This window comes from Centropristis striata, chromosome 11 (assembly GCF_030273125.1).
Source record: "Centropristis striata isolate RG_2023a ecotype Rhode Island chromosome 11, C.striata_1.0, whole genome shotgun sequence".
NCBI classification, from domain to species: Eukaryota; Metazoa; Chordata; class Actinopteri; order Perciformes; family Serranidae; genus Centropristis; species Centropristis striata.
Genome location: NC_081527.1, coordinates 37,273,661 through 37,290,801, shown reverse-complemented (window position 1 = coordinate 37,290,801; position 17,141 = coordinate 37,273,661). Strand labels below are relative to the sequence as shown.

The 17,141-nt window shown below is 35.6% G+C and overlaps 1 protein-coding gene across 1 annotated transcript in view; it reads left to right on the top strand.

The window, feature by feature from the left end:
• Positions 1-17,141, top strand: part of asph (aspartate beta-hydroxylase) — a 37,332-nt gene that overhangs the window by 1,978 nt on the left and 18,213 nt on the right. Inside the window, exons 2-3 of the mRNA XM_059345313.1 lie at positions 9,007-9,165; positions 13,686-13,754. Coding sequence (XP_059201296.1) covers positions 9,007-9,165; positions 13,686-13,754 — 228 coding nt within the window. The remainder of the gene's footprint in view (positions 1-9,006; positions 9,166-13,685; positions 13,755-17,141) is intronic.

The following is a 17,141-nucleotide window of genomic DNA, read 5'->3' as shown; positions in this document are numbered from 1 at the left end:
TCTTTATGTCCTAATCTTTTATTTGAAAGGAGAAAATGCTACTACAACAACTCACAACTGAAAGAGAAAGACTTGTGTACATTCTTTGTATTTATTTGGGTTACATCATATTATCAAATACTTAAAGCGGCTCATCAAATATTGATTTTGGCTCTCTCAGCAAAGTTTACTGGAGAGTGTAAACAGTAAATTGTATGTCTCGAGTTTTGAACACAAACTAAACAGTTTGGATGAATTTCTTCTGACATAGCTCAATATTATTGATATTATTTTTAGTATATTTGCACTATACTTAAATCTTAGCTTCATATTCACCCATATATTTTTGTTTTTTCTTTTGTTTGTCATGCAATCTTTACTTTTCTTTACTTTTTTTTCAACATTACGCATCATTTCAGCCCCCAGGCCTCTCCTCCCTGTCCAAAGGGCTGGGAGTTGCTGCAGTATGCACAGCTGAAAGGGTAAAAACCTGAATGTTCCTCTGAGACTGGTGTGCCATGCTGTGTTGTGTTCTTTGCATGGCATTTTACATTTATATATTACAAGGCAATATTTTATTGACACAGTTGCTTGATGCATTTATAAGTTACTAGTATTTCAAATGCAAAAAACGTGATGGTACATTAATCATTTTTGATATGTTAATTTCACTTAAAGAACGATTTTGAATTCAAGTTGCCAGTTGCTGAAGGTGTTATTGTTCACGTTGTATTATTCAGAATACCTGTACAGGAGATTATACACATTTACATTCAGTGAAGTTGGAATAAGTATAAAATGTTCCATTTTTCAGGTGCAGGGAACATGTTTGACATAGTTGCTTGGCAATCCCAACTAAGATGAAAAGACTGAAAACTGTATCTAATTAGATAAAAAAACATATTGGCGGGTCCTTTGGTCAGTTGAAAAAAGGAATAAATTGCAGTGAATCACAATTATGTCATTGCAATACCCAGCATGTCTCCAAATGTTTAAAATTGCAGTAATACGGTATATTGAGTAAAGTGTTGTAATAACATTATATTGATAGATAGATAGATAGATAGATAGATAGATTACTTTATTCATCCCCGAAGGGAAATTCGGTATTCAAGTACAATAAAAATAAAATGGAATGGAATAAAATAAAATACTGAGGTAGCATAAATAAAAACAACAATAGAAAAAAACACAGAATAGAACAGAACAAGGACACTTAAGAAGTTAAAAAAGCAGATCAGTTGGTAGGATGGTTGACAAGATAAAGGTAATTATACTGATGGTATGATGGCAACAATGCTATAGTGACTAGACGGTATATTATTATAATAATAATAATACAGTATATAATATATAATATATATATATTGTGAGGCCCCTGGTACTACATGGTGCTTTTCTGTTGGTGAATTAAACCTTACAGCACAAAATCAAAGATGAGAAAATCAAACCTGAAGATCCTTCTCTCTCTGGTGATCACACAGACTTATTATTACTCATTATAAGGACTTTATGACAATGCCTGATGGAAAACATTCCAAGCTGCCATTTCTGCATTGTTTCCATCCAGACCTTGCAGAATAAACATTGTTGAAACCGGTTTTGAAGTTGTGAACTTGAAGCTAAACCACTCTGCTTGTTTGCCCTGAGCCAGTGTTATAATCTAATTAGTTTGACACTAATACGTGTGACTTTCTGTAGATTTCTCACATCAAAGCCAGGCTTGAGATGAGATAATATAGGATGTGTTTCCTGCCTTTCCAGGTGGTTAAAGGTTGGTCCGTTGGGTCTTAGTGACAGTGAAAGGCATACAAACCTGCATATGGGTGTACATAGATGAACACGCATGCATTTTAAAAGCCAGAGGGAAGAAAAGTTTGAAGGCGGTGCACATCAGGCCTTACATAAGACTTAAAAGGAGCTGCTCAGACTGAACAATGTGTACTGAGCCTCATAGAAGAGACAGAGCAGAAAGAGTTAGACATTTGTTTGGGAAATCGACTGTAATTGTGTTTGCATGCACGTGTTTATGTGTGTGAATTAGCTGCAGAAATGGAGTCTATAGAAGAACACTGGGGTATGTTACTGCATGGTTTTTAACTTGGTGCACAGCTGTTTGGCATTTGTGGAGGTGTTCAATGACCTTTTTGTTGGCCTGTGTGTGAGCTGTGTGTCCATATTAGACTGCACCAGTAAAGGTTTATGATGGGAGAACTCTGACTACCACAGTGGGAGTTTTTTGTGTAAATGGTCTAGGGGTGTGCCATATCGTATCATTCACAATAATATTGGTATATTTTTTTTCATGGTTAAAAAAAATGCATATCATGATATTGGCAACATTCCTACTTCTTGATGTAGTGGCGTAATGTTAACATTAGCTAACAATTAAAGTTGTTTTAATCACAAAAAGCTACTTACTCTGTCGCTAAACACATGCAGCTTTCAAAATAAGAGCACAGTGTGTTAACAGAATCCACCACAGAATTTACAAGAAGACTGTCAAAATAAGATGCCTTAAATAAAACATACAAGAACCTTTATTCTCCTTTACAAAATGTCATTAAAATATGCCCCCGAAACCCCTAAATGGTTATTTTTTATTATTTTCTCATACATTTTTTTTTTTTATTTGGCAACTGTTGAGATTTGCACTTCACACTACATTTTAGATTTTTATTTATTTTTACAGACAAAAAAAACATATTTTCTATATCTTTTTAAGTATTTCGTAATATTGTCAAGAATATCGTTATCGCAAAAATAGCCTGAAATATTGTGATATTCTTTTAGGACCATATCGCCCAGCCCTAAAATGGTCTTAATTATGCTGATGCACATCAGACAAGCCTCCTCACTGTCCATTTTTAAAAGTCATCTTAAAACCTATTTTTATTCCTTGGCTTTTAGCCACGCATGAGACTCTGCTCTTGTTTTTTTAGTGTTTTATGGTTTGCTTTTATTATTTTTTAAATTGTCTTAAAAAGCAATGAATCAATTTATTTTAGTGTTTATTTCCTGTTTTATTTATTTTATTGTCTCTTGTTCTGTTTGTTTATCTACAGCACTTTGTTGCGGTGTTTGCTAGGACATAAGTGCTTTACAAATAAAGTTGAGTTGAGTAATTAATCAGTAGGCTTGTTTTGTATCATTAAATACTAATAATACATTTTATTTGTAATGCACTTTACATTACAGGAAATCTCAAAGTGCTACAGGTTAAAAGCATAACATTCTAATTATAAAAAGGATAAAAAAAGAAAAACAGCTAAAAACAGAAAACATACATACATAATCTAAGAACCATCTAGATGGGAGGAACCAAAGGTTTTGCTAAAAAGGAATGTTGATTGAGAACAAGTTATAACAATTCACTGAATAATACAAAGCCAAGAATCAATTGAAACTGTTGCAAATTTGAATAACAATGACTGTAATGTGGAAGCCTGAATATCTGGCTGTGTCAAATATGTCACCATACAGGTACTGTGTTCAGTGACACTATGAGCCCTGTGGCTCTTAATTAAAGAAACACTGCTGTAGCATATGGTAAACCAGTGTTAATCAGACAGGATCGCTTTGCAAACAGTTTTCTAGTCAGAGACCTGCCTGAGTTCTACTTTCAGTGGTTGCAGACTTTATCAGTGAACCAAACTTAAGTTATCTTTCATTTTTACATTATTAATATAGTTTTACATGTTTTTACATTCATGTGACAGCAGTGTCGACATATTTAACTAAAATGCTCCTTATTTCTGCATGCTTTTTATGATTTAGTCAAAATATTTTCTATGCAGTTTGGTACATAAGCCAGCCTATTATGCAAATGAATCAGGGGTGAAAAGGTGCCCAAGATGAATTGCCACCAAAGCTTTGGACAGAAGATGTGTATGTGAAGAAGTGGATGGATGTGAGAGGAAGATCTACCACTTGGTGAACAGCTGGCCAGTTAGCTAGCTAGCTAAAAAAGCTAATTCTGTCTTGCTCTCATCCTACACTGTTTACAGAAAATAAGCTGAACACAGTTCACTCATCTGACAAGAACAGTGTACTCTCCTATACAGGGACAAGAGTATGTGGTTAAAAACATTACCTTGTTGACTTTTATTTATTTAGTGGTTTGCTAGATAGTTAGATAGATCTTCCACATTTAAAAAAATGTGCTAACAGGATACATAAGACCAGATATCAGACCCCCAATGATTCCAATGATAAAAAAATCCACAGTGGACTTTTTAAAATTCCACGGTGGACTTTGAGACTAGTTTCTTTGCAAAAACCTTAATATTCCCAACAGATCAAAGGAAGGCATACACAATTATTGAATATAAAACCCATTCATTCAAGTTTTTTAATGCAGAAACATTCATGTTTTCCTGTTTTTCTTACTATGACATGAAAAAAAATAAACCTTCAATGCAATTATAAAAATGTCTACTGCGGTTTTGTCAAGGAAAAGACTGGATTCATGTGTAGCTGTTACTCCATGTAAAGAATCAATGTAAGAACATTATGTAAACCATGTTTAAATACAAGTGTAAAATACTCATTTGACTCTTTGGATGGGCATGTAACAGAGTGCAGCGCGTTCATTACTCCTACAGTTCTGATTGGAGGAGGATTCTTCACACAGGTTTAGGTTTGACAGCAGTCAGTGATATTTATTTAATATTAAGATGATCTTCACTGCTGTCAGTGCCAGGAGCAAACAATTTGTCACATCAAAATCTCGTAATTTTCTGTTGTATGCAGTGATTTAAAATTTCTGCAGTGTGTTCAGATTCAGGCCTGATATATGGGTCAGTGACAAATAAGGGTTGGCAAGATGTCAAACGGTGTAACCACAAAAAAAAGATAAATATAAAATACTTTGTCCACCTACATCGCATTTAAGTGGACTTCTACATATGATTACTTCATTTTAAAAAAACCTGAAATGATTTTTTTTTTTTTTTATCACTACTACATTTGCACATTTTCGTCAATATTGAGCAGAACATATTCTAAATACAACCCTTTTTTTTGTAAAGTTTTGACAAATTATGTAAAATTTGTTATATACAATAATGTTGGAATGTAAACATGGATTGTATTTTTTTTCTCATTTTAGTTCACATTTATTTTCCTGTATATGATCAGATTTTTATGGGGGAAAATGACACAGTTACACCAACTGACACTGGGTTAGATGACGTCATTGACCCGTATCATGGTGTCAATCAACCATAATTCATTACGGCATCACAAACTATCAGGTTTAGGGAACATCACGAAAACTTTAACATGCGTTTTCAACAAAAGTTTGTTTAACGAGATAAATTTATACCACCATGTCAAAGTTGTGAGCCAAAAACAAACCAAGTTACATTGACATTAATAGGATTATCTGTTTTCAGTCTTGACTTTTTGTGAAGTACTGATGTGCTGGTCTGATTTATTTATTTTTGCCAACATTCTCTAAATCAGCTATTCTCAACCTTGGGGTCGGGACCCCAATTGGGGTCGCGAGATGATTTCTGGGGGTCGCCAAATCATTTTGGAAGTCAGCTCTGTCTCCACTGTGTTAAAGTGTTCATGTGTTAATGTGTTTTAGTCTTTTTGGTCACTTAATGTCTTTTTTTGGTCATTTTGTGTCTTTTTTTGATCATTGTTTGTCATTTAGTGTCTTTTTTTTGGTCATTTTGCGTCTTTTTTGGTCATTTTGTGTCTTTTTTTTGGTCATTTTGTGTCTTTTTTGGTCATTTTGTGTCTTTTTTTGATCATTTTGTTTGTCATTTTGTGTCTTTTTTGGGTCATTTTGCGTCTTTTTTTTGGTCATTTTGTTTCATTTTTGGGTGATCTGAACTGTGCGTGTGAGATTGTGTTCAGTGAGTGGGGGTCACGGACAACAAGAATGTTAAATTGGGGGTCGCGACTCAAAAAGGTTGAAAACTACTGCTCTAAATCATCAGCTCAGCAACCCATGCTGTGACTGAAGATCTGACTTGAGAACCTTATCAGGTTTACCAGCAGTCAGAATAAAACTTTAAAGCTGGCAGAGCAGCTACACTGTTCTTCCCTCCCTGTCAGGGCCAGCTGGCCTAACAGCACTATAAATAGCTGCCATTGACCTCAGAACCATCCAACGCTTAGAGAGAAAAGTGACAGAGAGAGAGAGAGAGAGAGCATGGACCACTGACAGATGAGCAAAAGAAAGAAAGCCAGTAGAGAAAGGGGGGCGGGACTAAAAGAGACAGAGAGCAGGCAGAGATTCCCTTTTCTCTAGCTGGTCTGTGTTCTGTCTTTGTGGCCACTAAACCTGTTCTCCAGTAAGTCGGCAAGCTGGTCTGTGGGCAGGGATGGGGGATCCAGCCACCCTGGTAGAGTCCGCCACGACTCCTGTCGTCATGGCGATCCCCACGGTGGTAGCTGGGGAAAAAATACAAGGTGAGGAAAGTTGTTGAGTGTCTCAGAGAGCTGAACAGGACAGAGAGGGAGTGTGAAGGTCATGGTGTGGGCCTGGTGGGTTGGACTGAGCTGCTTTAGTCTCTGAGCTCCATGAAGTATTTTGTTCTGGAGCTACTAGCTCAACTTTTGTGATGTGTATTTGTTTTCTGTCCTGTTTGCTTAGTGGCTAGTATGTAAACTTGTAGTGTATCAGCCACACATTGTTGTTTCAAGAGATTTGGTCCTTAACATTCATGTGAGGCGTCTCATTGAATTTATTAATAGTAGGGTCGTGTTGTACATGACACGTGCTTCCCACTAGTAATCGAATCTCTTATTCATATTCATTTTTTCAGTATTTGTACAGGACTCTGGGTACGGGATGTGACTTTAGCTTCCTAACACTACTCTCATATGAATTCTGAAGCACAAGTCTAAGATGGAAATCTTTCGCAGTCCGACAGTTATTGTCAAACATAGGGGTGTGCCGTATCGTATCGTTCACAATAATATCGGTATATCTTTTTTATGGTTAAAAAAAATGCATATCATGATATTGGCAACATTCCTACTTCTTGATGAAGTGGTTAAAGTTGTTTTAATCACAAAAAGCTACTTACTGCCTGTCGCTAAACACATGCAGCTTTCAAAATAAGAGCACAGTGTGTTAAGAGAATCCACCACAGAATTTACAAGAAGACTGTCAAAATAAGATGCCTTAAATAAAACATAAGAACCTTTATTCTCCTTTACAAAATGTCATTAAAATATGCCCCCGGAACCCCGAAATGGTTATTTTTATTATTTGCTCAGAGTCAAGAGTCAAGAGTAAATGTTTTTGTATTTGGCAACAGATCAGATCTGAGGTAGTGCAGAAAATAAATAAATACAATAAACAATAACAACTAGGACAATATTTTGAGGTTGTATGCTGTGCACAATATTAGACAAGCTTGATTTAAAAAAAAAAAAATATATATATATATGGTATGGTATTGATACTTGAATTGAAAATGAGTATCGTATCCGGATACAATGTTTTAGTATCAATACTTTTTGGAGTATCGATACTCTTGACAACCCTAATTAGAAGAAACAGAAATTAAATGCTATTTAATTTTATAATGAAGAATGGATATAAAAAACAAACACAAAAAAAAACAATCTTCAAATGATACTCTCAAAATGTTAATGGCACAATATCTCTGATTACATCTTGATATGATTAAATTGAAAGATGATACATTATATTGATTTATTGCCTTGTTCTGAGCTGACTTAGTAATAATGACAACAAGAGACTTGTGAGTGCTTCAGGTGTTTTTCAGATTTCAGTTTGTTGCTCAAACTTTGTTCTCAGTGTTTTACGTTTATCAAGCTAGGCTCTCAGTAGAATGTGTGAGTGTCTATCTGTGAGGAGTAATCTCTGTTTTAAAATATCTTGCTATGTGAGTACTTTGAACTATGTGTGTGTCTGAATTCGACCTTGCACCATGTAGCAGAACAACAACTGTTCTTACTCTGACACTATTTTCTACCCTGAGCACTGTGGGATGTCAGACCCATGGAACAGCTTCTAGGATGTGTGTTGTTGTTTTTTTTTGCATTGCATTGCATTGGGTCCAATAACCGAAGTGAACTAAGCATAACTAATTATATGTTGCTGTGGTTTAGTTTGGACAGTGTATTAACAATTAAGATCCTACAAGTCAAGAGGTTTATTTGGTTTAAAAATGTGTGCAGTCGGGATTATTGGCATGTGATGAAACTCAAAGACTGCCTCAACTTCAACAACTAAGAATAGTGCTAAGAAAAATACATTTTTTTTTTTTGATTGTCTTTATTTCGAACATGCAAGCAAATAAAAAAAACCAAGTTTAAATATTAATAGATGAATAAATAAAAAACAAAACAAAAAAGCAAAAAAAAATTGAGAAAACAGACACTTTCTGCAAGCTCGAAAGGGAGTAGGAAAAAAAAACAACAACTTACATATATATATATATATATATATATATATATATATATATATATATATATATATATATATATATATATATATATATATATATACACACACACTATAAACAATTTATATTACATTGTAAATACCTATACATGTATATTACAAAACTACAGTCTACATATGTCCATGTTACAGAGGCTTTTCTAAATTTCTGTACTTTGTAAAGATGATGTCTTTATATTTGTTTTTAAACTGTCTTATGTTTTGGCTTTTCTGTACTTCCACACTTAACTTATTCCACAATTTAACTCCGTAGATGCTGATACAAAAGCTCTTTTTGGTTGTGCGTGTGCGGTGGACCTTGAAGTTTAGCTGTCCCCTTAGCTTATACCCTCCCTCCCGTTCAGAAAACATTGCCTGTATGTTTTTTGGTAGCATATTATTTCTGGCTTTGAAGATTGTTTGGGCATATACAACATACACGATGTGTGAGTGATGCATTTGCAGATATTGTTTTTTATTGACATCATTATCAAAATATACAGCATGTAATAAAAATAAAAAAAAGGATGCCCCCAAAGAACTGTGTCCAGTGTGAACAAGTGAGCCTGACATCACTCTGTCTTTGTTTCCAGATGGTGCTAAAAGCCAATCAGCCAACAAGAACGGGAAGAAGGCCGACTCTGGCTCCAGCAGCAGCTTCTTCACCTGGTTCATCGTCCTGGCCCTGCTGGGGGTCTGGACCTCAGTAGCCGTGGTCTACTTTGACCTGGTGGACTACCAGGGAGTCCTCGGTGAGTACCTGGTGCCACACTAATACATTTAGATTAAAGAGTAGCTGAATGTGTTCTTCTTCCCTCTAGTCTTTTCCACATCGTGCACCTTGCTGGGAAGGTGTGGTAGCAGCTAGTTTGGCATTTGTCTTAACATGCTTTTATATTGTCTGTCCACAAACGCATGTGTCATATGTCCCTAAAGTCAACTTCAACCCTGAACAACCAGTCTAACCACCATACTTAGGCTTGTCAGAGCACTAATGTCAGATCAGCAGTCACTACCACCCTGACATAACTCTTCTATTGGTCATCCAAAACCTTGGACTTGGAAAGTAGAAGATGCAAATCAGCCGCTCAAATGGCTGTAGATTTCTTTTTAGTTTAGATTTGAAATTTTGTTTCATATTTATTCTCATTATTACAGACCTTCACAAGATCTTCCTCGTTGTCAGTGTTTCGGTTCATTTTGTAAAAAAAAAAAAAAAAAAAGTCATATGTTTAATGAAATCTTAAGATTAAGAGGTAAAAATGAAACACCAAAGTTTACATTTACGGTTTACATTTTGTACTACCTTGTCATTTGCAAGTGCCTTCATCATTTCAAGTGTTAATTGTAAAAAAAAAAAAAAAAAGTTATTTTTGTTAGCTTGGCTGAAGATGCCCTGAAACATCAGCTAATTCACATCAGAATTGTGCTGTAAGCCTCCTGATTATGTAGTCAGACTATGAATAGAGTTGAGCATTTAATTGAAATGGCTTATACCAGGGGTGTCAAACTCTGGCCCGCGGGCCAAATTTGGCCCACAGTGTAATTTTATTTGGCCCACGAGGCAATACCAAATTATTATCTTATTATTGTACTATAAAAGCTGACCCGCCGGTATTATACGGCGCATTTACCGATAATACTACAAATCCCACAATGCCCTGCTGTTGTTTTGGCGCGTCAATCAGTGACAGTCGTCATAGCAACCTCAAGCTAGAGCTGTCTCCGAGCTACGCCTTCCCAAAAATGGCGAAAAAAGGCAGAATTTATTAACCTGTTGAAAAAGTTTATTTTGATATTTAAATCAGAAGGATGCAAATAGAAAAGGCATACGATTTTTATAAAATTTTTATTTAATAAATTAATGACATTGATGTGTTTTTTATTTGAAATTTGATTTTGCATGTCTGCACTATTTAGTTATATATTGTATGTTTATAAGCGTTGCTGGTTCCATATTTAATGTTAAAGCAAAACATGTTTGGTATATATTAAAAGGTTTATTTGTTCAATGTTGGCCCGCGATTTTATTCAAGTTTTAAATTTTGGCCCATTGTGTATTTGAGTTTGACACCCCTAGCTTATACTATATAACATCACTTTTGTGACCTTTTTGATTGTAAAGTGTTTTTGTTTACAATAAGATGGTTACATTTATTACAGTGGCATTTCATGAACAACATATTATTCACCATAAAAACTCACATGTTTATCTCATTGGGCTGTAGCATCTGAATCACAATTTTACTGCAACTACTCATAAACAATCTGTTTTCTTACTTAGATGCATGTCTAAATGTTTTCTTTATCTCTGATCAGAATACTGTCTGTCACTAATCTGCACCCTGACTGATTAATGTTTAACTTTCTTGTCTGTGTAATACTCAGTTATTTATGTCTGAATTATGAATCTCTTCTGTCTTATTTCTCAATCTAGCTCTTGTTCCAATATATATGTTTTGTTTTTGCATGCAGACAAGGCTAAGGGCTTACAAATTAACCTGTCTGAGGCCTTGCAAGGTAAAAGTCTCAATGTGTATTTCTCTTAAACAATGTACTAACATTAATGACGTCTTGTTATGTTGTGCTCACAAGACATTTTCTTCACTTCCTCTCACACACTTCTCTCTCAGAGCCCTGTATCTAAAACAAGCAAGGCAATAAATATTCAGGTGTGTCAGGTTAACTGCTGCCATAAAAATGTGAGGTAATAATAAAAAGAGCCTGACCAATAGGGTTTTTTTTTTTTTTGAGGCGGATACCAATTTTTAGAGAGGAAAAAAAAATCACAGATTACCCGGAAAAAAATGCCTGGAAAACCTATTAAAAAAAAAAGCGATTTTGAAAGAACCCCCTAAAACCTGAAGTTTTTCTGGAAATTCAACACCTACTAAATAATAGATTTTTCAGCCTCTGTAGCAGATAGAAATGAAATTCAAAAAGTATTTGAGAGCTTATACCTGTGGCTTTCATACGAAGTTTATTTGTCCAAACCTTCAATAAAGTTTTTTAAAAAACCAACAAACTCAGCAAATGTTACATTTGACTGAATAAAAAATCCTATGCATAATACTAATACATGCCCATTAGCAAGATGCTAACATGATATGACCATTGGAAGAAATAGACATAGTTCTTATCCTACTGTAATAAAAAAAAATAATTATCATGATAATAATAATATAATTTATCTTTATTGCACTTTTCATTAATAAAATCTTTACTGAATGTATTATTATCATTTAGGCAAAGTCCTTCATGCATTCTCATGCATGAATGGTTACTTATTAGTTGTTATATTTTTTCACAAAGCAATAAGCGGAAAAGCGGAAGATCCTTTGTGTGATTCACAAAACTTGCATTCACAGCCAAGTCTCTGAATTGTGTTTGATCTTAAATTGGATGTGTGTGCCAAGCAATTTGCCCCATGAATAGAAAGTGGACTCAAGTATCATGTGGAAACCACATACCAACAATCCAGACATTTGACTGGTTACAGCAAACTCAAGCAAAAGAATAAAAGAGGAAGGTTTTCATAAAGGGAATTCCCTTTTTCATGGAGTTGGCTTGCGTTCAGGGAACTCTTGAAATTGATCTTGCTCCAGAAAAAATGGAAGGCATGCAAGTATAATGAATGCCACAAAAAGTCTTAAATTTTGTACAATATTTGGATCAGATCTGTGCCTAATGTAGGGTGCACATTTTAAAAGGCTTGACACACTAAAAATACGTAAGCTGAGTTATTTTGAAATGGATACTTGGTAAACTTTGTCTTAAAATGGTAATTTTCTTTTTGTAATATTTCAGACTGAAAAAAGTAAAGCCATTTAAAAACAATCAGTGATGTAATTTAGCTGAAATTATGTTAAAAAAACAAGCTGTTTTTATTATGGGGATAACATTGTGTTTCTTTGTTCAGCAGGAAAAAAAATCTATTGCATTAATTTGAAACAAAACAATTTTCCATTGTCTCAACTGTTTTAGATTCAGGGCTCCTGTCCAACCTCATGTCCATGCTTGTCCTCTGTGGTGCACTCACCCTGTATAATATATATTTATTATAATATAAAATGTATCCCACTGTGCCATTTATAGTGTTCAGTCATGTAAATAACACAGATCCCTGGAGGGCAAAACACTTGAGCTTCAGAGTTTAATCTTTTCCATCCCACAAGTGTTAAGAGCACCTCGAATGAGGAAAAACCCTGCAGTATTTCATCATTAATGTGGAAGTAGACACCTTCTCAACTAGCAAGCAGGCTAGCTAGCTAGCTGTTGCTGTTTGCTTATGAATGCCCTGATCATAATAGAAGCTTGTAACTTTCACCACTGTTGTTTTTAAAGAGTCTTCAAGAAAACTGGTCTATTTGCATTAACGGGCCATAAATAAAGGCTTGCTAGCAAATGCTAGCTGGAAACAAACATCTGTAAGCTATACTCTGTTTGATAATCTAAAAAAAACTACAAAAACATTTTGTGGTGGCTCTTCTGAAATGAATTGTGAATGTTACTATTTTCTGCTGTTATGAAGGGGTGATTAGCCGCCAGCTAGCTAGTTGAAAAGTTGCCTTCTTCCACTGGCGATGGTTAACGACATAATATCATATCTTGTGGATAATCCATCCCCTCAACTGAAGGCGTAATCATAATAGTATCTTTACTTGTGTTCTGGATGGCTCAAATCCTGTTGTTTGGGATGTGAAGGACGAGAAATGCTCAATCTGGTAAACCAAGGCTAATGAACTACCTGCTGTTAAGCTAGCAGTCACCTTCATCTCCAGGATCAAACCAGCTGCTGCTGGTTGCAGACAAAATTGGAGGAGAGGAAACAGAATGTCTCCCGCAAAACCATATCTGGAAAATAATTCAACTGAATTGAGTCGGTTTGTAAGGCAGCTTTGTTTTGCTCTCCAGTGGGTGTTCCCATAAGACAGTGACATCTCGTCACAACTATGAATTGTTTAGTAATAGATATTGTAACTTTAAAGCCCTTCCTGTTACTCACACATCCTCTCACATTTAAAAGAATTCACTAAGCTTTTAGCCAATTGTTACCATGGCCATCTTACCCATTTAAATAAAGATATGATGGACGATCAATGGGAGATCAATGGGCCAATGAAGTAGCCAGTCTCTCACTAGCTTGGTGCATGCTTTTAATTGTTTGTCTGTGTTAAATAATAATGCATGTTAATGTACAATCATCAATGTGTCTTTGTAGTGCCTGTAAGAACAAACAGTAAGTCTACGTGTGTGTGTGTTACTACTATAGGTAAACTGGTGGCATACGATACAGATGGCGATGGTGATTTTGATGTCGAGGATGCTAAAGTACTGCTAGGCAAGTTGATTTATGTCTAATTTACAACTCATTTGAGTGTTTACTATCAGTGTCTTGCATAAAGTTAATCAAAGGGAATCTAAATGTGTCCAATGGTAAAATCTTCACTAAAGTTCTGACTGCATGACTGGGTAATCATGTAACTGGTCACCATTGATGGTTTAGAGTTTGACCATTAATGCAGGCCACTGATGGGGTGTTTTCTATTCAAATGGAAAGGCAACACAGATACTCCGAAATATAAGAAAGAAATGACCAAGGATTTACTAAAAGGCCTTTACTAAAGAGCAGTAGTTCTCAACCTTTTTGAGTCGCGACCCCCAATTTAACATGCATGTTGTCCGCGACCCCCGCTCACTGAACAGAATCTCACACGCACAGTTCAGATCACCCAAAAAAGAAACAAAATGACCAAAAAAAGGAAACCTAATGACCAAAAAAGACACAAAATGACAAAAAAAAGACACAAAATGACCAAAAAAAGACACAAAATGACCAAAAAAAGACACAAAATGACCAAAAAAAGACACAAAATGACCAAAAATGACCAAAAAAGACACAAAATGACAAAAAAAAGACATTAAGTGACCAAAAAGACTAAAACACATTAACACATGAACACTTTAACACAGTGGAGACAGAGCTGACTTCCAAAATGATTTGGTGACCCCCAGAAATCATCTCGCGACCCCAATTGGGGTCCTGACCCCAAGGTTGAGAACAGCTGCTATAGAGGTAAATCATTAAGAAAAAGCCAACATATTGGGCAACACGGGTGTGGCCTCACCCATACACAATGGGAAGCAGTTACATTAATGATTAGCTGGATAATAATATGACAGGTGAAACAAATTGAATATAATGAAAATATGAAATGGCCTTAGATATTATATTAGAGATTACACAGAAAACTGTACAGTATAGTTTAAATGTCTTTCTTTTTTTAAAGAGAAAAATGGGATAAATGAAAGGGAGGCTTTTCTGTGCAATCTCATTTTAATTATTTTGTGTTTTCATTCATTTCACCTGTTGTGGTATTATCCGGGCCAGACATGGAGACGAACATCGGGTCTCATTGTATGCTGATGACTTACTACTATTTGTAAGCGATTCCCTGTCAAGCCTGCCACCTATTCTCTCAATTTTGGACTCTTTTGGTGTGTTCTCCGGGTATAAATTGAACATCTCAAAGTGACTGCTTTCCAATAAATCAGTCAGCTACATAGGTGAGGCCTATGTGATTGGCTTTTAATAATTTAGCCTCTACAATGAAGGCTTTATTGAAGGTTTTTCTGATATTCTGGAGTGCTTGGAATGCCTTCCCGTTTATCCTGTTGTTATTTTTTCCAAGAGTAATTTTAATTCACAGTTAAGAGTACAGAGCAACAAGTCATCTATCTCTGCGCCTTGTGCTTTTCTGTTTAATTGCATTAGCTGGCAATTTGGACATTTTTTTTTACATGAGTGACAATTGTAGAGCTGACCATTACCATAGAGATAATTTCAACAATTTAAAAAAAGCAAAGAAAAGCTGAGCATCCCAAACACGTATGACCTTAGTACAGTTTAAATGGTTTGTGTGTTTTCTTAACTGGTTTGTAATCAAAAGAGATAAACCCCATTTCAATGTCCCCACATTGAACGGGTATTAAAGTTTTAGTTAATCCAAGATCTCTCCCAATTTAAAAAGGTAGGTGTTTAATAGTGCGGCTGAAATGAACAGATTGTATTTGTAAAATCATGATGTTTCTCAGGATCAGGGCTTTAATTTTTACCTCTCAGCTGAAGGTAAATTAAAACTTAAAAGCAACTGAGGAGTTCCATTGCTTTATTAGAAGATTGTTTGCCAACAGTGGTCTTAAGTGCAGCCTTTCCTATGGAAATGTTTAGTTTTTTCTTCTTCTGCTAGTGTTGATGACACTGATCTTGTTGGTTATTTTTGGAACGTTTCTCCTATAAAGCTCAAGTCGTCTGCGAGTTTGATAATATAGTGTAGTTCCCAGTTATCATCTGTACTGTTCCCCATGTGATGTCTGCTGCATGTTGCATGGTTTTATATAGGATTGGCTATAGTTATTTTTATTTTATGTTTATGAATCTCCCAAACATACCAAATGGTGTACAGTAGGGAAAAGAATATCACGATATTTCAGGCTATTTTTGCGATAACGATATTCTTGGCAATATTACCAAATACTTAAAAATATATAGAAAATATGATTTTTTTTTTTTAGTCTGTATAAATAAATAAAAATCTAAAATGTAGTGTGAAGTGCAAATCTCAACAGTTGCCAAATACAAAAAAATGTACTCTTGACTCTTGAGTATGAGCAAATAATAAAAATAACCGTTTAGGGGTTTCGGGGGGCATATTTTAATTACATTTTGTAAAGGAGAATAAAGGTTCTTGTATGTTTTATTTAAGGCATCTTATTTTGACAGTCTTCTTGTAAGTTCTGTGGTGGATTCAGAGAGTAAGTAGCTTTTTGTGATTAAAACAACTTTAATTGTTAGCTAATGTTAGCTCGTGGCTAACGAAATGCATAATGCGGCAGTGTTTGGAGGGCAGCTCGGTATAGTCAGTTGTGTAAGTGTCAACCTTACGCCACTACATCAAGAAGTAGGAATGTTGCCAATATCATGATATGCATTTTTTTTAACCATAAAAAAAATATACAGATATTATCGTGAACGATACGATATGGCACACCCCTAGTGTACAGTAGGTTTGACTTGTTGGACCACAGCTGCAAATTGATAGATTTTTAAGGAAGCTAAACACTTGTTTGTATCAGGTAAAGGTGTTGGCAGGGTGTAGTGGAGTCACACCCTCTGAGTTGTTATCCGAGCTTCTTAGTTCTTTATCTTGGCAGCCGGTTTGGCTGTTTAGCATGTTGGTGCATGTGAGTTTCTCCCTTTTGGTGTAGCTGCTCTGCTTCTGTGTCAGATTTGTGCTCATACGGCCATGACCCTCAAATTTCAAAGCTTTAACCATGTTGTTGATGAGCACCATTCTCCCGCTGAAGCCTGATCACCCCCATTGCTACTATAAGCTCTGTCACTGTGCCATTAGCACTTTCTGTTGTTGTTTTTTCACTCTTCTTGTGATCTGATCAATGGTTTGCACCATTATGAGCATAGATCTCTCGGCCTAGGTTGTGCACAGTGCCAATCTGCAGCAATTGAACACTACTGTTGTTGTTAGCTTGCAGCTAGCTAGCATTGCTAGCCGCAACCATTACGGCTCAGCCACCTCCATGTTTGTTTGTCATATCAGACGTGAGAGGCTCGTCCAGACTCTGAATGTCAATCAAACTCTAGTGAGAGCCATGTGGAGGCAATCCCAGCCCAGAATTTTTTTTTCCTTCAGCATTTCGAGTACAGCAC